Source organism: Motacilla alba, chromosome 2 (genome assembly GCF_015832195.1).
Source record: "Motacilla alba alba isolate MOTALB_02 chromosome 2, Motacilla_alba_V1.0_pri, whole genome shotgun sequence".
NCBI classification, from domain to species: domain Eukaryota; kingdom Metazoa; phylum Chordata; class Aves; order Passeriformes; family Motacillidae; genus Motacilla; species Motacilla alba.
In genome coordinates, this window is record NC_052017.1 from 9,611,239 (window position 1) to 9,634,906 (window position 23,668).

At 39.9% G+C, this 23,668-nt stretch overlaps 1 protein-coding gene across 1 annotated transcript in view; it reads right to left on the bottom strand.

The window, feature by feature from the left end:
* The window catches only part of VIPR2 (vasoactive intestinal peptide receptor 2), a 45,679-nt gene extending 30,418 nt beyond the window's left edge, over nucleotides 1–15,261 (bottom strand). Inside the window, exons 1-3 of the mRNA XM_038128106.1 lie at nucleotides 14,979–15,261; nucleotides 11,983–12,085; nucleotides 343–450 (exon numbers count right to left, since the gene is read on the bottom strand). Of these exons, the coding sequence (XP_037984034.1) occupies nucleotides 343–450; nucleotides 11,983–12,085; nucleotides 14,979–15,029 (262 nt within the window). The 5' untranslated portion in view covers nucleotides 15,030–15,261. The remainder of the gene's footprint in view (nucleotides 1–342; nucleotides 451–11,982; nucleotides 12,086–14,978) is intronic.
* Between the last annotated feature and the right edge of the window lie 8,407 nt (nucleotides 15,262–23,668).

Sequence of the window (23,668 nt, forward strand, 5' to 3'; positions counted from 1 at the left end):
CACAGAGGGAACAACCTACACGTGGCCCTGCTGGCAACTGTTAGAGATGTCAGTCAGGCTCAGCTGCCTTAATAATTAACAAAATAGGTCAAAAAAGAGCAAGCAATGTCAGCAGCTTTGGTGAGTGTCACTGTATCAGAAATATACTTAGTATCTAATTCAAAGAACACCAAACAGAACACAAAGATGATAATTTGGTCTTTTCACGGTGTATCCTGAACAGCTCTGACAAGAATTTTTAATCTACAAAGAAAATTAAATCCCCAAATAAACAATTTTTACCACATTATGTTAAAGAATACCAGAGAGAAGCCAGTAAAAATACACCTTAAAATAAAATACCTGGTTTTCCAGAAAAAAGGCTAAATACTTTTGGGCAAGGGACAGTGACAGTCTCTCCAACCTTCGCAGGACGCCAACAGGTGATGTTATCCCAAACTCCAACACATCCTGAAACAAAACCAGCATTAACAGACTTGAAAACTAGGCTTACTTATAAAGACCGTGTGAAAGCTTTGGAGAAGCAGTTCAAAAATATTAGACTCCTTCAAGAAAGCTGAAAAGATGATATTTTCCATGAAAACTTTAAAGGAATGATAAGAGTCTCTGATTAACCAGCCAATTTTGAGGTCAGTTAATACACTGGTTGCAGAATGTCTCATTAAAACAATGTCATTGCGATATGAGGATGCTAAGAAAAATGTAGGAAAGATTAAAAAGTAACACCTGTACATTGATACGGATTATTAAGAATTAAAAATTTTGAAAACTTCCTGATTACAATTAAAATGGAATTTTCTATCAAGCAGATTGAATAATAAATATAAATATGCAAGTAGGTCACTGGACTCAGCACCACATATGATAGGAATGCATTATGATTGGAGAGTGTTTGGAACAATAGGCATGGACTTACAGGATAATCTCTCAAACTGAAAAACAGACATTTGAACAAAGAATGTTTCTATATATCGGTTTCAGGAAGGGCAGGGGGCCTTCAAATTTCATAGATATATTTTATAGTGGCAGTAAATGCTTGTTACAATTAGAAAGTAACTTGTTACAGCTTTGCCCGTGTTCATATGTGGCTCAAAGGCTGTATCTTGTGAATGAGTGTAAATCTTCCTATAGCTGCTGTAGGCATTTGGCTCAATCATGCCCTCTTTAAAGGTGTCTGTTTATAATGCATATCTTCTAAGCTAAGCAAACAGCTATGAAAGTTTGTCAACACAAGCCTTGCAAGGACAAAGAAGCAAGAAAATGTTACTCATATTATCTCAGTTCAAGTTATTGAGAAAAAAAAAAGAAATTGTGCAAAATTCTGGGCTTCTCTGTCTTCAGAAAAGGCAATTAAAATTTTTAATTTGTAATTAATGTTAAAAACAGAAATCAAACTATTATCCCACTGGTGTTATCTCTATAAGATTATTAGCAGTATAAGGGACAGTTTGTTCCTTTCAGTAGAGAACATAAAACTTGGATCGGGAACTGCTCACAGCCATATTATTCTTCAGAATATTTATAGTATTAGCAATTCATTATTAATTTATTCTGTGCTAGTGAGGTCATGCCCAAAAATCAAGCCACATGAGTTAAATGAAACTTGAAAAGGAATATTTAGAAGTTCTATATTTGTATAAAAACTTTTCAGTGCAATTAAACTTGGACAGCTTGTGTTGACTTAAAATATGCAGCATCCTGCTTTCAAAGTTTAAGTTACTTTCAAAGCACACGTAAACTAGGGAACCAAAGAATGTGTAACAGGACCAGCAGCTGGATTTGTCCCAGGGCTATGTCCTGGCTGCAGCACGAAGGAAAGCCAGTGGCACAGTGTTCCCATGGGCCTTGCTTTCCTTTGGAAACATCCATCCAAGTGTGATAGCTGTGAGGAAGCCTCTGAGTGGCACAAGAACAAGGTCTGGAGATGATAAATGAAGATGAGAGGAGGATTATGGGAGAAATTCTGCATTTGATCACCAATTCCACAGAGTCCTCTTTATGCAGTTTCCCAAGGAAGTGCAATTCTCCAGAGGATTCACTTGCTTATAGGGATTGGGTCTTTCTTCACTCCTCTTAAGATTGTACAGTTCTAAATGCAGCATCTGTTCTATATTCAGAAAGATTATGCCAAAAATAAGGGATTACTAAAGGGAACACTTCACAAAGTTTATCTCTATGCATAGATAACATATTGCCTTATCCTCCTCCTGTGTGCTGCATCAGCCTCTCTTGGCATTACTAACAGTATCCCTGAGAGGTCTCTGATGGTGGCTTGGCCATCTGTACACAATTTCAGAGGTTTACACTGAGCAGGTCACCTTCACAGACTTTGAAATGGAATTTCAAAAGGCTTAGGTCCTTCCTGAGTGGCAGTTCTGGGTCAAAATCAAGTCCAAATCTCTATGATGCAGCACCAGAGCTTACTCAAAGTGAAAAAATGTTTACCTGAACCAATACACGTCATTCTTCCTCCTCAATTGATTTTAAGCCAAAACCAACATCAATAACACGACATACAAGTAATCCGAAAGACAAAGAAACTATTTTCTTCATCTGCCAGCACTCAGAACTACAGTGACAAAATGAAACTCTTTTGGCTTTGATTGATGGACTGCCTGAGCCAGCATAAACAAGCCCTGGAGTACACAAGAATAATTATCATCTTGTAAGACCTCAGACGTTTTTATTTCAACCCCATTTCCACAAACAGTGAGAACTGAGATGAGTCATGAAACTGTTCATGCACACCCATGGAAGCTGATGACTTTCTCAAATTTTCCCTTTTGTTTAATCCACTCTCTGTAAAATGGTGGGCTTATTACAATAATCTGCAAACAACTCAGTGGACTTTGTAAATTGTTCCTATGCTGCTGTATTTGACTGGGCTAAGGTTTTGACAAACAGGCAGCTGAACAGCATGGACTTCAGAGCTCCAATGCTGTGTTTTCCACAGAAAACACTAAAAAATCTTATTCAAGCCTCAACTGGATGAAATACTATATAGAAAATTGAAGTTCAAGTCCTATTCCTACCAAAATTAATCAACACAATTAGTATTAAATCTCAAAGCTTGCTGGAAGGAACTCAGTATACAAGTTTTTGATGTTCAAAACATCACAAGTCATTAATGGTTTCAGGGGAATATGTTTTTTTCCTTTATTTTTCCTCAGTATTTTAGGACTTTGCAGGCATCTACGGCCCAGGAGAGAATGGTAGCATTTCAGATTCCTCAAATCAAATGGATGAAGTAACACCAGAGATATATTTCCCACATGTAGACTACATTCAAATGCACCACAAAGCACGTGAAACTGAAGTGGCTGTCACCAGAACTCCAAGAATATTACACCTCAATTTATGATTATCTACAGGCTTATTGATAATGGTACAGGACATCTGATAAAACTGCTGAAATGTCCTAGAGGCATTTATAGTCACTGAATGACTACACTGGGCATCTGAATCTAGTCTGAATGCTGAAATGGTATTAATTACTGGTGTAATTACTGCTAGAATTACAACTAAACAGCAATGCATCTTCTGGGCTTTCAGATCACACCTTTCCTCATTGCCCCCTTGTTCCAATTACTACAGATTTTTAACAATATTGCATTCATATATCTTCTTTTTCTCTTAGGAAAACATACCCTTATGCAGAGGTGGGATACAATTAACTTGACTTCATCTTAAAACAACTGAAATTAGGCCAGCTTAATTGCTCCCAATGATTACCTGTTTCTTTCCAGCAACCACAAGGCAGTCTATGTTGCTTTAAATACCACATTGGGTATTAAGGGGAAGTGAAGGTGTGGTAAATGCTTTGTTAAATGTTTCTGTTTCTCTACACAGAATATCTAACTTGATCAAACTTAGTATTCTCTTCTCAACCCACTCTCTACAACTCTCTGGCCAGTCATTAATTCATTCAGTGTTAGGATTTCTGGACTGTCATCCATCAGTGCATCACTCATAAAATCATTACCTAAAGTCTCATTTTCTGGAAATTTTACCCATCTCTCACATATGTAGGCCTGCTTTCTGCTGTCTCTGAAGGATATTGATCAAGTCAGATAAAAAAATATTAATATTTTTAGGTTCAAATAAGGTCTTACATTTTAGTTCTGGTAACAATTTTACCAGTAAAATGATACTTTCTATAGCTAGCTTTTTATTTCTTTCTGTAGCTCACTTTTAAGGCAAAACTTTATTTGCTCCAATGTTACTTTTATATAATGTCTATAATTTTTATTTGTATTATTTTAAAAGCATTCTAAGTACCTAGATGTACTTCAATGTACATATTTTTTTTCTTTCAGGCTCATTATTGGATTTAGTCTCTATGTTTGCACCGTGCTTCAAGAAATTCTCAAGCATTTAGTGGTTTTGTCCTTTCACTTTGATGCACACATAAAAAGTCAGTCCAGCTTACATCTGTGTTAGGTCCTCAACTTTTTCTGCACATCTAATACTATATTCTTTAGCTTCTTATTCAACTATTGGGCTGATTCTAGCTGAGATAATTTTCTTCACAGCTGCTAATACAGGGCTGGTTTGGATTTGTGCTGAACAGTGAGTTTTTGCTTCCCCCGTTAAGCTGTCCTTTTCTCAATGCAAGAGTTTTCCAGCTTTTACCTTCCCAATTCTCTCCCCAGTCCTGCTGGTGAGGGAGTGAGCGAGTGTCTGTGCAGGGCTGGGTTGATCTCTGGGTTTAAGCCATTAACACCTGTTAACAAAACTAGAAAAGGCAAAAAGAAAAAAGTTTCTTTATCCCTGATTCTGTGGTGTCTAGAAGAACACTCCTGCAGCCTGCATAAAACCATCCCTTTTCAATGTCTTCATTTGCACCATTTATTTCTCTGATGTGTCATTCACAGAATATCCAAGGAAACAACCAAACTTCCCTGAAAACCTTTGCTCAGGGACTCACCCAAAAGTCTCTTCCACTGATCCCCTCTCCTGCTCCTCCAGAGGATACTGCAGATGCTATTGTTAGCTGGTTTCAATGAGATCACTTACTTTATTTGAATGTTTGGTCTTTAAAGCATGTCATGCATTTGCAGATAGTTCATAATTAAAGGAAGCATAACAGACTATAAACTACATTTTGTTTCCCATTTTCTTCAGCTTACATAAGTGCTGCCACCGCATCCATCATCCTCGCTTTTTGAGATCCAGTCTTTGAGCAACAAGTTCACTTACCTACGTGTGCTTCTTCGTCTATAAAACATAAAACACTGGGGCTTGTGCTGGAAAATTTTGTTTATAGACACATTTTATAAATATATAACCACTAGGTGGCACTTTGTATTTGGATTTTAAAATTGTCACTTCCAAAAGAGGTTTAGCATTTTTCAAAACTGTCTAGGCGTGCATAAAACATGAAAAAACAACAGAGTGCTTTGAAAATGAGTCAGAAAGTCGACAGCTAGCCTAGAGTTTATTTTTCAATGTTTTGATTTTTGTAGTCAACTTGGCAGAGCAGGAGCCATCTCACCTCATATGGGCAATGATTCTAGACTGCAGGTCTGTGTGCCACAGCATGGAACTTAGGTCGTATGGGAATTATGAACATATATGGACTGACATTCCTTCTGCATTTTCACACAAGTGATAAAAAAGAAATGAAAAAGAGGTGCTGCACAAGCTGGGAGCAAAGCAGAACTGGTTAGAGTGGGAATAGGAATGAGACAGTCCCAAAAAGGCTGCCCCACTGAGGGTATTTCCTACCTGCTTTTGTCAGGGCTCTGAGAGCAGGAACAGGCTGTGATGGCCCTGCCTTCATCCTCCTCAGAACCTGTGCCTTCCTCTCCCCTGCCCTGCACTGTGGCCCTGCCCAGCCATCCCAGGGCTCTGCCCAGCTCTGGTGCCCTGTGCTGGGCCCTGACCCCCCTCTGCAGGCTGATGTCCCAGTCCCAGGGAGGTGACACCTGCCCGGGGACACCTGCCTTGACCTGGGGGTAGGACCTGCCTGCCCAAAGCCCCTCCGAGTGGAGCTGCCTGCCTGCAGTCCTGTGACAGTACAAAAACTGGCTACAATGTGGTCTAGAAGCAGCTCCAATTACTCAGGAACACGGAGGAAATGCCAATGGGAAAACTTTTAATTTCCAGTCAACAAACACTACTTGTAGACAGCGAACAGAAATTTGAAATTCTACAGTATACATCAGATTTAACTAGTTTAAACAGAATGATGAAACCAATAGAGTTTATCTCATATTAACCTAAAGTATTTGAAATTAATAGGTTCTTCAAAAGCCAGTTCTATTACCAGGAAAGGCAAAAATACAGTTTCCAAGATTTCTATGGGATTTCTGGATTTTCTTGAAATTAAACACACCAGAAGAACAGAAGAACTTGTTTCCCTTTTGAAGAACAGTTTCCCTTTGGAGAATCAAAAATCTATTGGCCAGTTTCACACTTAACGTAATTTACGTATTTTTAGGGTTCTGTGGGGAAATACAGAAGTTGCCAGCTAAAACTTTGTAAAAAAACCCTTTCAAAAAAACCACCAAACTTTCATCCAAATTTTCCAGGTAAATCCTGCTTTCCAATTACTCAAAATGTCCTGTGAAGACAAGAGCATTTATTTTTGTATGACTGAACATCATGCTCATCTTAACACAAGAACATAGTTTTCTATTCTTATGCAAATATATTAATGTGTGTATAGTCAAAGCTGTAAGAGGTACCTTCATCTTTATGTTGCCCCTATTCTGACATGCTATACCTTCTTGAAAATTACCATTAAAAATCAATCTTGTGTTCATATAAACCCCACCACAAAATATTAAAAGTCTCTATTAAGAAGTTGGACCATATATTTCTGCTAGTATGCATTAGGTCTAACCTAATAACCATGTGCTATTTGTTGCATTAGCTGAAGCTTTTTCAGTGTTTTGGTACCCAAAATTCCTTCCTTGTGGTATTTCAGCTCTGGATGTCATGGAGAATAGACTGCCATGGCCACAGCTGTCTTTATCAGGACTGAAATACAAGACTATGCTGGGCAGTATTTCCTTCAGAATCTTCTGGAAAATACAATAAATTCACTTACGGATCTGCATTTTCCTTCTTCTGGGCTAAAAATGCCATATACTAATGTCTACTGCCAAATTTCTATTTACATTTTGGGCAGTGCAGAAATATCTTGTCTTCAAAATCATTGTGGGCACCTGGTGCTTCTCTTCTTTCCAAAAGTTTCCAAAAGGGTTTGTTATTGTGACTCTTAGTAAATTTTACCACATGAGATTTTTGAATGAGACTGATCAGGATGTTTTCTTGGTCTTCACCATTTTATTTACAGTTAGTTACTTTCCAGTAGGCAACTCATTTCATTCAAGGCTCTTTGTCACCTTTCTCACCCAGCCTCTTTAAAAGACAGAGCTCTGCCTCTCTTCTGCCCTCAAATATTTAAGTACAGCTTCCACAAAGCCCAGACATTGTCAACACCATAAGGGTCAGTTTTATGTGGTGTCATTAATGATGACACTTCAAACATAAAAATATCCAAAGCGGCCCCTTTAGCTTCCTTCACTAAAAAAAAAAAAAAAAAAAAAAAAAAAAAAAAAAAAAAAAAAAAGAAAGAAAGAAAAAAAAGTGTGAACAAAAACGTAGCAACATATCTGTACTACACCTGGAAAAGCAGCAGCACAGAGATTTAAGAAAGTTAAAGCTGTGCTTCCAAGAGTTACAGGTGCTGCATGAAAGAAGTTCCATGACCACACCATCTCATTTAATTCTACTTTGAATGCTACCTCAGAGCACTGTCAGCACCACTGCAGTCTGAAGTACTGACTCGTATTACAGAGAAAATAGCTTCAAAACTAAACAAAACCTGATGCAAGACCTTGATGAGATAGGGAGCATAATAAAGGGGGAACCTTGAGGAGATTCCTGTTCATGTAGCAGAAGAAAAGCCTCATCTGGCTTTGTGTCAGTCTCCTGTTTACTAACGTGGAGGATAGAGTGATCGCGTTGGTACAGCTATAGAGAGAGGGGTGTATATTATACACAAGGAGTGGAGGTGTGAGTAAATGCAAAATATGCACCTTTCTTCCTGGAAAAACAACCTTAACAGGTAACCTGATCAGATAAATTTTACTTTGGGCAACTTGCCATGGGTCTGACAGCTGAATGTTCATCCCACTGTTCTGAACAGCTCTGTTCCATCCACAAGCTCACGAGCTCAGTGTTGGAATCACTGAGGAAAATTCTATTGACAATGCAATTCAGGAGACTGGATTACACAGCAATATTGGTCCCTCTTGCTTTAAACTTACAAATAGCAACGAGCATAATTTCGGCATCTTGTCTCTTTTAATTTCCTATTACAGGCTGCATTATGAAGCTTCTCTTTGAGAGGTTTATGAAATTCTTTCCAAAGCCATTTTTCTTTTCATTTACATCCCTTCCTCAAAGTTAAAAAGCCAAATCTAAAATTAAAAATGTTGTCTGATGTATGGGTCTCACAAAAACATATTTTGGAAATCAAAATCCGAAAAGACACATTTAACTGTGCAGCCATTCAGTCCAAGATGAATCAAAAGTCCTTAAAATTCATTACTTTCATAATGACACATTTTTTAGAACTTTTAATTGTAGAATCCTGTTAAAAAATCTCCTGAGATCTAACATTTTTGACCATAAGATTTCATTTTTTCACTTGAATGTGAAGAGAAATGAGCCAGTTACTTTATAAGGAAAAATTCTAAAAACTCAATAAAGGCAGAAATTTGCAGAAGGACAGTTTTTATGTATTTTCAATGACTTTTCTTAGGAACTTACTATTTTTTGTTGTTGTTGTTAGAATACAAGCCATTGGTAGCAGATAAAAAACACATCTGTTTTTTTTTCCATATAGACCTCAAAATCTGTAGCTATTATGAGCTAGTTAGAATGCAATTGATCTGCCCTTCAAAAATAAAGAAATGTACCCAAAGATAGAAGAACCTCTCCTAGGCTTCCAGCAAAGGTGAATCCATATCTCAGGGGCTGAATTATAGGAGGAAAGAAGACAAGTGTGGATAGAAGCTAATGCAGTCTTCATAAAATAATCAACCAGATGTTCTAAAGAGCACTACAGGGAGGAAAGCACTGCCACAGGTCTTTGGAGAGTGACTTCACCCCTAAATGGAGTGTAATGCTGTCCACTAATGGAAAAGTATGTGCTAATGCCTGAAAATCCCCCAAAGGGTGCAAAGCAAGAGGTTCGGGTGCCTCACAGTTTGACATGGGCAAAATGAGCAGAATTTAGACCAACTGGGTCCCTTGGATTTAGCATATCCTTAGCGTTGTTCTAAGGATGCTTACACTGTCTGTATGCAATGTTTCTTTGGAAAACACGCTACTGTTTTATTAAGCCATGAAGTGCTTCATAGACTTCAGAGTCAGTGATTTTAGGTGCAATGCAAAAATTACTCAGCAAAATTCTTCAGCCCATGTCTTGAGACAGCTCAGGTACAAGATCATTTTATCATGTCAAAGAAACCCAAACAGCCCCTAAATGTTCCCTTTTTACCTCCCTAACTGGGAGCTGAGAAGATAAGATATTTATTACAAAATTATAATCTAGTTCAAAGAAGAAATTACTTGTCCCACACAATTTGGATCCTCCAGAATTCAGAAGCTGTGCATGCCAGACAAATTCTGGACCATGTGACATAGAGGTGCAAAGGTTTCCCAGGTGCCCAATAAATTAATGAAAAGATTCCCACTGATTTTGATAATGGAGGTCCAAGCCTTCTGTGGAAAATCTCAGGGAACCCTTATTTCTGAGATCAAGACAGTACCTTCACAAGATTTCATTAACAGCCTTTTTAAGTCAGGTAGGACATACAAAGCTAGAGAAGTATGACAAGGCCTGTATAACCATCTTTCCCATTTAGGAAAAAGTGGAATAGCATTTGGGAAATTATTGTAAAGAATTAGGTTTCAAATGTATTACAAGTTACACGTGGAGCTACAATTTGGACTAGTTCCAGCTTGTAAATTTTCTTTAGTAATTCTACTTTTTCAGCAGTCAGAGTATTACTGTTCAAAGGAGTCCTTACTTTTTTGTATGATTAAAGAGAGTTTACTAGGAAAATAAGGACACACAGAGAATGTCTATTTTTGTAAATGTAAATGCATACATTTAACATAGGCTACTCTCTGGAGGTTGTTGGTGAGGTTATCTGTGACAGAAAGCATAGAACAAATTCTCCAGTAATATTAAACATGCAGTTTTCATAAAGCAGGGGCTCTATTCAGTCTCCAACAAAATGGAATATCCCTTTAGTTTCAGATGGGCATCCAATAATATGTCTTAAATACTTCATGTCTGTTCTGCCACTGTCTGCAGGGTTGAATCAACACCATCAGACATCCTGTGTCCTTCCAAGATAAGAGTTTTCCTTCACAGCATCTTACTTCAGGAGGCACCCCTGTCCCAGTGAAAAGTGGCTGGGAAGAAAATACTAACAGCAAACTTCCTTCTTCCCCTAGGGAACCCAAATTAAAACTGGTGTGCACCCCTGTCCCAGTGAAAAGTGGCTGGGAAGAAAATACTAACAGCAAACTTCTTTCTTCCCCTAGGGAACCCAAATTAAAACTGGTGTGCATCACAAAGATACCCTTGAAGCAGTTCAGCATCCGGATAACAAAAGTGTATCTTGAGGAAAGCTTGACTTTCAAAGCCATGTAACAGCTAACAGGGCTGTTATTGGTTCATGATTTAATTCATTAAGCTGGCCGACTAATTATTTCTCCATCTGGCTTTGCACTAGTATTATTTATGTAACAGCTATCTCTCTTCACCACTCATATATAAATAAAAGCCTTAAATCTAGATTAATTATTCCAGTAAGATTTTGCATTTTTAAAATTACTGATCTTGATTAATAAAATGGAGAAATTATAATAAAATTCAAACTCTTGATGATCCTTTAAATTTTTTTTATACAAATTAGTATTAGAGTATGCACTGAGTTACACATTTAAATTGAGGTGAGGTGGAAAAAGACTCATAAGTTGAGTCTCATGTTTATGCTCAAAGAGCACTGCAAATGGCAGGTCTCTAAGGTCCCATAGTCATCATCAGAGTGTATTCAAAACAAAATGGACACAAAAAGCCCAAATAAAACACGTATTGACAATTTGAATTTACCTTTCACCTTTTTATTCCGCTTGCTGAACAAATGGCTTTACCAGCAGCTTCAACTTACATGAAAAATGTTATTTTTCCATAAACTTTTTTCTCCTCACATGAAGATGTAGGAAGAAAATCCAGTAAAATCTAGAAAAACAAACAAACAAACAAAAAAAAAAACCAAACCCACCACCCCACCAAAACACCCAAACCAAACAAACCCCAAGCCCAAAAACCTAACATAACCCCTACATCTACTATTCTTCTTCCTTCTACTACATTACAGTGTTCTGTATCATTAACTATATATTTAACTTTCTGTGCAGAAAGAAAATTAAAACAATAAAGTAACAGAAAGATCTGGGGTTCTGGGCATTACACGACTCCATGGTTCTCTAGGTGTGAACTGGCCTTCAGTCTGAACACTGTTCACTTGGGAAACCCAGAGATCCCTCCTGCCACTAGCACCTTACTTTCAGCCACAGCTAGGGAGAGTTGCTTGGAACCAAGCATCCAAGCATCCAAGGCACCTTCAGCTTTCCCCCAGATTTGCTCTTCCTGCTGGTCCTGTCATCACAGCTGCTCTGCCAGTCAGAAAATGCTACAACAAAACCTCAGCACACAAGAACATGTTTGCTCCCATCTGGTGTCCCAGCCAGAACATTCCTAGCACCTGCACAGCTCTCACCACATGATTGCTGCAGCAGTGCATTTAATGCAAAATTCCATAAATTCTAAAAACTGTAAAATCACAAGCACAGTTCAGCCAACTACAGAAACTGCAATCACAACAGTAAAGAAGGTAAAGAGAGACAATCTTCAATACTCCAGTTATCTCCACATGACAGTTTTCTTACCCTTGTAGTCCACTGGCTTTGCATTCTTTAGAAGTTCCATGCACCTGGTTTCCTCCTTGTGAATCTCCAGCTGAAATCTGCATTCTGGATGGACACCATTCACCTGTGTCAAATTAACAAGTGGGTTATATCTTGAAACTAGAATGAAAATGCCTCATGAAGAATGCAGCTACCAACAATGAAAGCCACAACTTTAACTGGCACAGATTTCACCCAAGCACGTGCTAGGCACACTCAATGCCCATTTTAGCTTCTCACACATTGACTTTTCAGAACAAAATGTTGAAATGCTCTACTGGCTTCTTCCTCTAGCATTCATTTAGCTTTCTAGTGCATTCCTCAATATTGTGCCATCAGATCTTTTTCCCCAGAAAAACTCTGAGCTGAAACTGAAACAGCAGAGTTGATCCATTTGCTTTTTTTCCTTTTGTAGTAGGTTAGGGAGTAAGTTAGGAAAGTTTAATACCAATCACAGAACATGAAAATTGATCAAACTTCATTCTCTTTGACATGGTAAATTCTGCTTCTCTTCCCTTTTCCACCATGTATATTTCATCTCCTGAAGGCCCCAGACCATGATTATTTGATTCAAGCAAATGCTACACTGGAAGAAAACCCCATTACTTAAAAATTAAAGCACTAATGCCTTTAATGGTTCAAAGCCCTGATCTCAGTTCTTTGGTTTTCAGAAAAGTTTATGTATGTCCACAGGAAGAGACAGGAATGCAGCAGTAGTGGAGAGAGAAACAAGACTCTGGAAAGTTGCGCTGGGGTCAGCTGAATTCAGAGAGGCAGTCAGAGCCTCACAGAGAAACACACGGAGTCTGAAAGAGACTGCATAGGAGAAATTACTGCAGGAGGTGGCAAATGGAAAAGCTGGAAACATCAATGGAGCGGGTGGGACAGCTTGATTAGCTCAAATGAAATCACATTTTAAATAGATAAAATGGGGATATGCAGTATTTCAGTCATCCTCACACCTCACACTTGTAATTACCAAGAAAAAGGTGGTGTCTCCCAAGTTTCTGTCTTTTCTTTCACAACTTTTAGGAGACATTTAATAACAGAATCTGGTCATGATCTCTGATGCATGACACAGCAATTAAAAAAAAAAAATTAATAGTTAATTAAGTTGTGATTCTGGGCCCAGACCTCACACCCAGATATAGGACTGAGAACCTGGTGATGCTGAGTCTCTTTGTGGACAAACCTCTTGCACAGCTTTTAAAAATACAGTGCAAGAGCCATAAGCATAACAGCAGGGGCTGTTATAAAAACTCACAAAAATCTGTCTCTTCTCCAAATGTCTCATTTCACTGTCTGCAACATCAGAACCTGACTTCTTTTTCCAAGTCTCTTCTCTATATTGAGTATTGAAATTACACGTTTCAAGTGCAGAATTCTTTTCCTTTCAAAGACAAATATTTAACATAAATTAGGATTTCTACAATTTATAATTGAAAGTTCAGCATTATACTGAGAATACCTACATTTTGGTATATATAATCTTTTTTGCAGATAGCGGCCATGTAAAATAAAAGTCCCATGTATACATAATATTTTTGATAGCACTCTCCATTCACAAAACTTATTTTTGGCTATTTTTCATTTCCAAGTGCTCACGTTCTGTAACTTGACAGTGGATTTCCTACTCACCAAGGAGTATTACAATTACTGGGTCTTGGAAAGGAAGGTTCAGTAAATAAAAATGTTAAATAAATGAAGGATAAGTCAAACTAGCTATTGCAATTAAGAAGCCTGCTGCGTAAACAATTTCTCTTTCTGGTACCTCTGAAATATCAGTGATTAACAGTAAAGTTTTGTTAAAAATTTGTTATTACCCAAAGGTAGCATATTACTTTTCACAGCTGGGCTACATGCTAAACTGTACTATACTATGTTCTAACACATCCAGTTCATTCATATGGACTTCACAAAGCTAGAGATTTAGGGTTCCAGACAAGGTGGCTCTGACTACCTCCCGAAACACATCAAGATTTTGAGGGCACTCACCACTTTTTAGGGCTTGTGCTCATCCATATTTTCCTCAGCTTAACCAACAGCAGGTTATCCTTCTTCACCAGTGAATACAGAACCACATGTAAAGGTGCACACCACGCTGGAAATCCAGCTCAGGAGTATCTCTGCACATTAAGCAGCTTAACAATTTCTAAAGCATCTAGACCAGCAATTTGATGAATGTTTCCTCTGACAAGCAGCTCGCACTCACCTTCAGTATGGTTTCCCAACTTTTGGTGTTATACAGCAACAAAAAATTTAAGAGGCTTTAAAAAGAATTATTTTTTGTGTATTGTATTTCCATCAATGTAACTGACTTTCACAAACTACTTAAGAAACGCCTGAAAATATAAGGATGATAAAAGCAGGTGTCCTAAAGAAGACTTCAATATTCTGACTACTCTGAACATCGCAATTCCACAGTACATATTACAGAGCAGTTGCGGATGTGGGGCTTTTCCCCCGACGATGATGGCCAGTGACCTCTGGAGCAGCGCCCCATTTTACACGAAAACTCTTCGCAAACCAGCGGTGTCCACCGGCTACGGGAAAAACTGCGGGGCTCAAGCGGCGGCTCCGCGGGGATGGGACCGTGCCCGGCGGAGCGGAGCCGTCCCGGCGCTGCGGGGACGGGACCGTGCCCGGCGGAGCGGAGCCGTCCCGGCGCTGCGGAGCGCCCGGGGATGCGGCAGGGAGCGCCGGGGGAGCGCCCGGGGGTCCCGGCGGGGGCCGCTCGCCCGCTCCCCTCGCCTCCTCCGCCCGGGGGCAGCCGGAGGCCGGCGGCGAGAGGCAGCGCTGTCCCGGAGCGTGTGCGGCGGGGCCTCCGCACCTGCCGCGCCGAGCCCCTGCCCCGCGGAGCTGCGAACAGCCCGGAGGGCTCCGCACAGGCTGCTCAGGTAAGAGCCTGCGGCCAGCCCGGCCCGCGGTCCGGGGCGCGGCGAGCGCTCCCTCGGGCGGGCTGCGCGCCCGACACTTACCCGCGCCAGGCTCCAGCAGAGCGACAGCAGCAGGACCGGCAGGGTCCTCATGCCCGCAGAGTGCCCGTCCCAAGGCGCTCCGCGGGCCCCGTTGGAAGGCGGGGAGCGGGGTCCGGGTCCCGCCCGGCACCATAGGGCCCGGGGCCGCTGCCGGCTCCCCTGCCCGCCCCCGCACCTGCCCCGCTGCGCCGCCTCAGCTCCCGGCCCGACCGCGGCCGTGCCCGCCGCCGCTCTGCGCGGAGCTCCTCCTCTAGCCCCCGGCTCCTGCCCGCCCGCCCGTGTCTCCCCAGCCCCTCTCCTCGCCTTCCTTTTCTCCTCCTCCCTCTCGCTGCCGCCGGCGCTCCCCCATAAGAGGTGCGAGTCGCTGCCCTGAGCCGGGCCGCCCCCCGCCCATCGCTGCGCCCCGCAGGTGCCCACCGCCACCCCCGGGCTGCTGCCGGGCACTGGATGCTTCTTGCCCTCGCTGTCCTCTCCCAGGCGCCGGAGAACCCCCTCTTCCCGTGAAACACGCGCAGGGAGCCTGGGTGCCCGTCCCGGCAGCGCATCGGTGCCCGCACCGGGATGCCTTTTGCCGGTGAAACCAGAAAGATCATCGAACACAGACCCCTCTAGCCAGGCACGAACGAAAAGCGTTGAGGGATGAGTGAAGTGATCCCTGGCAGGGTCCGTTTTACCACTGTGTAGAGCAACAGCTGTATCACTAAATCTTTCTTCCACACAACTCTTTTTTTTCGAGTTCTCAATAGAGAACCAAGAGTTCAAGGCAACTCCCTAATATTCCCTGGCAGTTTACACCAGGCATGGATCTGGGTTTTGCCTCACAAGGCACAGAAAGTACACAGTTAAGTGACATGTTAGCATATGCCTTGTGCAGAGAAAAAGAAGCGTTTATATATTGGCTTTTAGCTGAGAATGGGAATATATTACAGTTGTTTTTCCATTGACTTAATATGTGTAGCAATGTAAGTATTATGTACTAAATGGGACTGAGGAGGCAACATAAAGCTCTCCTAAACAGACCCCCAAAAAAACCAGCTACAAGCAAATCAAGGACACTTCTATGAGAACAGGTAAAGATAATTTTCATTTTTAATGTGTATGCAAAAATTATTTTCATATATTAAGAAGAAATACTTGATTATAACAGCTTTGTTATCACAAAAAAAATACTACAAACTAATGAACAGTATTATAACCTGCATGCTGAGAGCAGGGGGAAACATTAATGTAGAAAGAAAAACTTGTAGGATGGTATATTGTCAGGTAATGAAAATATTCTCATTGTAGCAGAAAATAGTACCTCTTTGGATTGACTTTGATCTGTATGTGACAGGTGGATTGAAGAGCCAAATTGCATCTACTGACACAGCTGGTTTGTAGAGGAGACTGGTTATGCCATTAGCTCTGAGATTCCTGAGCAAGCTCTCAGGTCAAAACTAGACATGGAGAATTGCACAGTGCAGCTCCTCTGATTCCTGAGACTGGTGTCTGAGATTGCTCTTCAGGTTCTTGGTTGACAGGCAGTCTGGATGTGCTCCTCAAAATTTCTTAAGTCTTTCCAAAATAACAATCTCAAAACCATTTATTTTGTCATTTACGAGAATCTGATCATTACTGCAAGGCTTTGGAAAATCCTTCCAGTCTTCTCTCTTTAGAAGTTCTTTCTTGCCCTTTGTGATGACTGGCATCCCGCTAAGAGAGCAGTCGTTCTCATGAGTGGAATTAATACATGCCAAGGCTCATCAGGTTCATCAGCAATAAACCCCAGGGCAGTCCCTGTGCAGAGGAGCCACCAGGCAGGCTGTGCCCCAGCTGGGCTGCCCCAGCAGCTGAGGACACAAGAGTTGCCAGACACCAAACCCCAGTGTTTAATTCTTCGAGCAAATAATTCATTAGGCTGTTGAAGCTGAGTAGCCTGGGAAACCAATTAACAAATTACTGTTAACGTTCTGTGTAGAAACAGTCTTGGGAACTGTCATCATTATTCCTTCTGTGGAATGACAGAAACTAATATCTCAAATATTAATAGTCCACATACACTAGAACTAGCAAACAAATTTTGAAACTTACATCTGTTCTATCAGAAGATTGTACACAGTCAGATTTTTGTGATGTTTTCAATTAATCATCATTTTTAGGTGAAAAGAAATATCATCAGTTATTTCTCAGCCCTTTCCTCTGTTGCTGTTCCCAGTGACTCTTTGACATGAAAGATACAGCAGATGAAGGAGATGCATCAAATACTAATATTTTTGTTTATATATAGCTAAGTGCTTCTTTTTCCCTAAGAAGAAAACAAATTCTTGATGGATGAAGTCCAGAAATCATGGTTCAAGTTCTTTTCACCTAAACATATCACAGTTCAGTGCTCTGTTACAGCGGATGTAGAAGGGAAATAAAGAACAAGAATGAAACTAGAACAGCTGTTGATATATATAGGTAAATACAAATAAGACTGATACTCTTAAACAGCAAAGAACAGATAGGTTTAGGAAAGAACAAAGGAGTCATATAAATTTAGACAGAGTTGATTTGATGACATTTCAAAGAAGGGACTGTCAAATTAAATGGAAAAATTTTATGGAGGTATCCATGAGGCACAGGACTGCAAACACACAGAGAGAATGGAGTCCAAACATGGACAGAAATTCATTACAATAGAGGTGATAGAGAAGTAAATGCATTTTGACTGCAATAAATAGTATTTTGGATCAGCTGAGCCTGGGTGTTCCTCAGTGCGCAGTAAAAGTGGGAATAGAAAGTTCAGTGACGGGCAGTGGACACAGCGGCAGGCAGTGCCAAGGAACGGCAAGTTCTCTGCCTCGCAACACATTCAGGAACCAAAAGCTTTTCCTCAGTTCCAGTTGTTGGGAGAGGCTGCCTGCCGAGGAAAGGTACATGCCAGTAGAGCTAGAAGTAACAATTACTTGCTGTCTGGCCATCTGTCAGTTTGGAATCCTCTAATACAGTGCTGGCAGTAAATGGCTGATTTAGAGTTTCCATACTGAAGTAATGACACCAATCCTCTTTGACCTCAGTTCTTATTTAAATTGTTGATGGAGTTCAAGATGCTTTGAAAATTTGTATTTTACCCACAAGTCTTCTTCGTGTTCTGTGTATAAAGTCTTCAGATCCATTGCTTTCATTGTTTAAAAGGAGTTTTCTTTTGTTCAAGCATCTAACAATTATTGCTCTCATAATGCATAACATAGAGTTGCCAGAAATACCTAAACTGCATGAAAAGTTTTGAAGGGTTTCCCTCAAAGCATGTTTACAAGCCGTCCTGAACAACATGCCTCTTGCAAGCCTGTCTGTCTCTTGAGCTGCTCAAACTGTTTCATGTGTTTTGAGCCCTTCCAGACTGCAGAGAGTTTATATGGAATGCTGTGCTAAGTCTCATTGGCAAAGGAGTGCTCTCACAAAGCACTCCTAAAGTGCTTTAAAAGTGTTCACACTTTTTAAAGACACTAGGTCTTCATCAGATATTCCTAAATCTCCCAAAGGCACTCTGCTGTCATCCTGCATATTGTTAGGTTGTTTGTTTGGGTTTTTTTTCCTGCAGCTCAAATATTTAAGGAAAGATTCCATCAAGCCTTGGAAATAGATTTTAGAAAGGGTTTCCAAGAAAGAAAGACTGTGACTAATGTATGTGCAGTTTGGATCTTTTATACTGGAGAAAATTAAAATTCTGGAAAATTTCAGTATCAGTAACTATTAACACACTTGATCTTACTAAGCCTCTCTCAATGATCAGATAGAATACGACAAAGAAGGTTCCAGGCCTGAGTGAGGCAAACAGCGTGTGTCCTGCTCATGACAATGGGGTTTCAGACCTTGTGCATGCTCCAGGGCATGTGTGGCTGCAGCACCATCTTTTGAGAAGCAGCACAGTGGTGCTACTGTCCAACTCTCCAGCATCAAATACTGTAGCTGCAGTAAGAGGAGAAAATGAAATTCAGGTTCTCTGTGTTTTATCTGAAGATCCAGATGGTGTCCAGAAATTCTAAAATTTTGTCACCATTACCTATCATATTATGTCCCCATAATCTCTTGAACCCTCTTGTTGTTTTCTGGGCAGAGAAGCAACACCACACAGCCAGAGAGTTTTTTTAAGGAAAGGCTGTCCTCAAGTGTGTCACCTCAGCTTTTTCATTCTCCTCCCTCTGAGCATCCCCAACAGCATCCTGCTGTGTCTGGGCATGAAGAGTAGATTTATGATGTAGCTGAGGGTACATCTTCTAGTGGTGAGGCTCAAACTGCTCCACAAAGCACTTTTTGGCAGTGGCCTGTGCCATTGCAGTTTGCCAATGTCAGCACACCAACTCCACCCCAACGCAGAGAGTCCTAGGCAGCGACAGTGACATGGGGAACCCTCCAGAGTTGTCTTTCTGTAATGTGCAAGTAGCTTGGCTACAAAGAGATGTTTCTGCAGATCACAAATACAAAGAAATTCATTGAAAACAAAGACCCTTTCCTGTCTGGTTTGTTCAGTTCAGTGCAGAATAGCTTGTTTAAAGTGATGTCAGCAACTGTGAAATCGTCAGTCAGAAAATGGCACAGGGATGCTTTTCACTGAAGACACAGAATGTAGTCTACAGTACTTAGTGTAAAGTATGCAATTTTGTTCTTTCTCTCTTTCAAATTTAGAAGACTTCCATGTAATTTCAAAAGAGCGAGAGAGATCCTTTAGTATAATGAACTCTTTCAATTTCTTGGCCAGGGTATCCAATTTTTCTGATTTCCATTATCCTAAGATCCTTACTATACTCATTAAACTAATAGGCATTCAGTTACATTCACGTGTAGGTGAAGTAGAATTTGATCTTCTAAATTTATAGGTTAAATTTAAAATAAAGAAGTCGGGTGGGTATTTGGCATAATGGAAAGTACTTGGTTAATGCCAATTTAACTCTTATTTGTTTCAAAGCTCCAGACTTGGTCAGTGCTTTTTTTTTGAGAGTTTATTGGTCATGAAAACATCAAATCATTTTCTTCTGATTCAATGAGAAGAAAATTCTCACATTTAATTTTAGGAGTTTTGTAATGGTTAGTTAGTATATTAGGTTTTATTTTATTTTGTTGGGTTTTTTTTACAGTTTAAAGTAAAGGGTAGATCCTTCCAAAACACTCTAAAGACAAAAAAAAACCAACCAAACAAACAAAAAAAAACCCAAAAAAAACCAACAACAACAAAAAAAACCAAGCAAAACCCAAAAAAACTACAGAAAAAATTAACTGATAAAGTGGTATAAAAGGCTTTAGAAGAATAAACAAGAGTAAGTGCAGAAGGAAAAACAAATGAAAAAAATAAAATACAAATAGTGTTTATCAAAGGGAATTAGTACTAGCATGAGATACTTTTCTGAGAAAAAGTAAGAAAATGTCTTTTTATACTAAGAAAAGTTATTAGATTTGTTCTAGATAGCTGTCAGTAATTTGTTTGATATGCTGCCTCAGAAATTGCTGGTTGAATTGATAGGGCTTATTGAAACATCTTTTTGGTTAAAATGTGATTAAATAAGCCTGACTAATAATGCTGATGTATAGACAGGAGGAAAAAAAGAAATAGCAGTAAAGTTCCTCAGAGATCAGGCCAGGGTCCTGTTTTATTCTTTTCAGTTATTATTTTCATCTTTGACAAAATTTGCTGCTGATTCAAGGTGCTGTCAGTAGTAAGTGATATTCAGGTAATCCTAAGAACTGGATCACCTGAAAATGAAGTCCTAAAATGTAGCTGGAAATTTAATAAAGCAAGATGGAACGTAATGTACTAAAAACAACAAATTAATATTACCACCATAAGCTAAAAGGCAATAGCAGGAAGTCCTTTGTATGCAAGTCAGTGTGTGGCAAATATGAGTATTAATGTGACATGGCTGTGAAAAATAAATGTGATCTCAGGACACATGGGACAAAGGCTTGTTTTAGAGTTAAAAAACAATGAATGAGGTCAGGTAACACACAGAGGTCTGGTCAGGTCTTATCCGGAGCACTGCATACAAATTTAGCAATCTGCAGACAAGAAAGATGAATTCAGCAGATAAAGAATATATTAATGAAGACCTAAGGATTTTAGAGAATGTTTGGTTCAATTGCCTGTGAAAATGTAAACTGAGATTAAATATGTCATCAGGAAATGAACTATGTAGACTAAAGGAAATTTGGCAGAAAAATGGGTGGATTAATCTAGGTGAGAGTAAATGTGCAGATTCATAACCAGGTGCCTGTTCTGGATAAATATTTTAACAGTGAAGGCAAAGAATTGTTTGGTTTTTTTCAAGCTTGAACATGATCAGCCAGTTGAAAGGATTTTTCTGTGGCTCTGTGCACAAACAATAGACTGTGATTTTCTCTAGGCCTTTTCAAAGCCCCTATCCTACTTTGTCATAAATAGTCCTTCTCCAAATTTTCAGTCAAAATCACACTTCTACAGAAAATCCATTGCTGGGATTTTTTTTTCTTTTTACACAGAAATAATAGTTGTCTATACAGAGTGCACCCCTTTGTGGAAAATTCTATTTTTTCATCAAAAATCTGACCATTTTTGCCAGAAATACAAATATTTAGCTTTTGAATAAATATTTCTATTTGGGGCTTTTCAAAGCAAGCATAAATTTTGCCAGAGGGGAAACAGAAGTCACTACTAGGCTCTACTTTCTGAAATTCTTTTGTTCAATGGAACCTTTTCTTGGAGCAGAGCAGATTTTAGGCAAATTTGCAAAAACTTCATCTGGATCCTCATTTTTTGGTAATGTGGGAGTATTCATATCAGGAAACATGTACTGGCCGCTTGTCCAGAAATAGGGGAAAATAAAACATTTAGATTTGTACTAAAGGATGATTGAAAAAAGAGATGAAGAATCCCAGCCATTGCTAGTCTTGCTGAAAGAAGAGTGGGACAATTGCTTTTATGTAGTCAAAAGATTAGGTCCTAGTTTTGCATTATTTTAAATCTTGGAGTAGAGCCAACTAAATGTATAGTGAATTTTCAGTCTGAGTAAGTTGCAGTTCAAAGTTGTTTTGATTGTCAAGTTTTTGTATCTTTCAGATAGAACATTGCTTACACTGTGGTGGGTTTTTTTGACACTTCAAGAAGGAGACTGAAATGCCTTTGAAATTAAGAACATCATTCTGTCAAAAACTTTGACTAACCATGAGGCTAATGGATATAAATAAAACAACAATTTTAGAAAGAGGAGAGATGAGATTTCAGTGTAGTTATCAATATGAGGCTCGGTTTCTGTTGCTTAGCTCAAGCCTACCCAGGAGATAGGAAAGGAAAAATGTCATCATTGATGTAATCGAACTTTTAAACACTCTAAAATTACTGTGTCTATTAAGAGAAAAAGTCATCATGTAGCAGAGTAACAGCACTGTAAGTGAAGCCTGATTGTTCAGTGTAACATGAGCTGAATGACACTCTGATCAGGAAAGGATTACTGAGACTTGTATGAAGAATTTTCCCACGTAGCAGGAGGGTAAAAGAAATCAATATTGACAAAACAAGCCCTTGTAATCCACAGGAATGTTCATAGACAGAATCAGTACCACCCACTTCAGGTCCCAAGTTAAACAGAAAACATCAGAGAGGTAGGAAAAGGCAGGGTAGTTGTGCTTTGGGCTGCCAGCATTAATGGGTGAAGACAGAAGGGCATTCAGGTGAGCAGGTGTCTCTCTGGAAAATGCAGAGGAGCAGAAAAAATGTATTAGGAAATGTATTAGGAGCAGAGCTGTGCTCTGTCCCTATCTAGATTACATCTTTGGTACTGTGTCTTGGATTGAGATGGGCTACCTGGTTTGAAAGTTGTTAGTAAGAGCTGGATAGAAAACGAGAGCCAGACTCATAGTGGCAAAGTGGCCCAGCTTCAGGGGGACACAGGGGGGATGTCACTGAGCAGAGAGCCTGGTGAATTAGACAGCCAGGAGTTGTGTGCTCAGACCTCCCATCCATAACCCTGGATGCCTACATTTCCGACTTTCTGGAAAAGTGCATTTATTTCTGTGGAATTACACAGAATATAGGTATTAACATCTTTGTCTCTGAACAGATGAAATGAAGTGCTTGTAGGCCCTAGGCTAGGCCCATTTTGCTGGAAAATGGATGTCCATGGATGAGGCCCCATATTGCCTCAATCATTCTTTTAACAAGTGCTAACTAAACCCTGAAAATGTAATTCTGAAATCTCTTAATCTCTGGTCCTAGGGAGGTGTTGAGAGTCCTTGGGTTTGTGCAGCTGCACTAGATATTGAGAAAGCTCAGACTGGAATCATGGAACCCTCAAGAGAAACATGGGTATTGCCTTAATCCTTCATTTTTGGCCCAGTCCTGTTCACCTTGAGATCAATGGCAGTAGTCCCATTGGCTTCAGCCAGGAACAAAATCAAGCATTTGGCAGTGAAACCATGTAAATTCTACTCAAATCTAAAATTTACACAAATCATGCTGCTCTTTTCAAGGTGAGCACATAGCTGGCTGGGCTTCTGATCACCAGAGGAATGAATGGCACAGACCCTTCCTTTTTTAAGTATCCTACATGCCCCTATAGTGTGGGGCATCTCATGTACTGAGGAATGATATGCACTAAATATGCCAGTAATTAATTAGCTAACAGTCTCCACAACTGAAATGCCAGTTGAACTTTTCCCCAGTTGCAATGCTGTTTTGGACTGAGAACCTAGAAACTGATTCT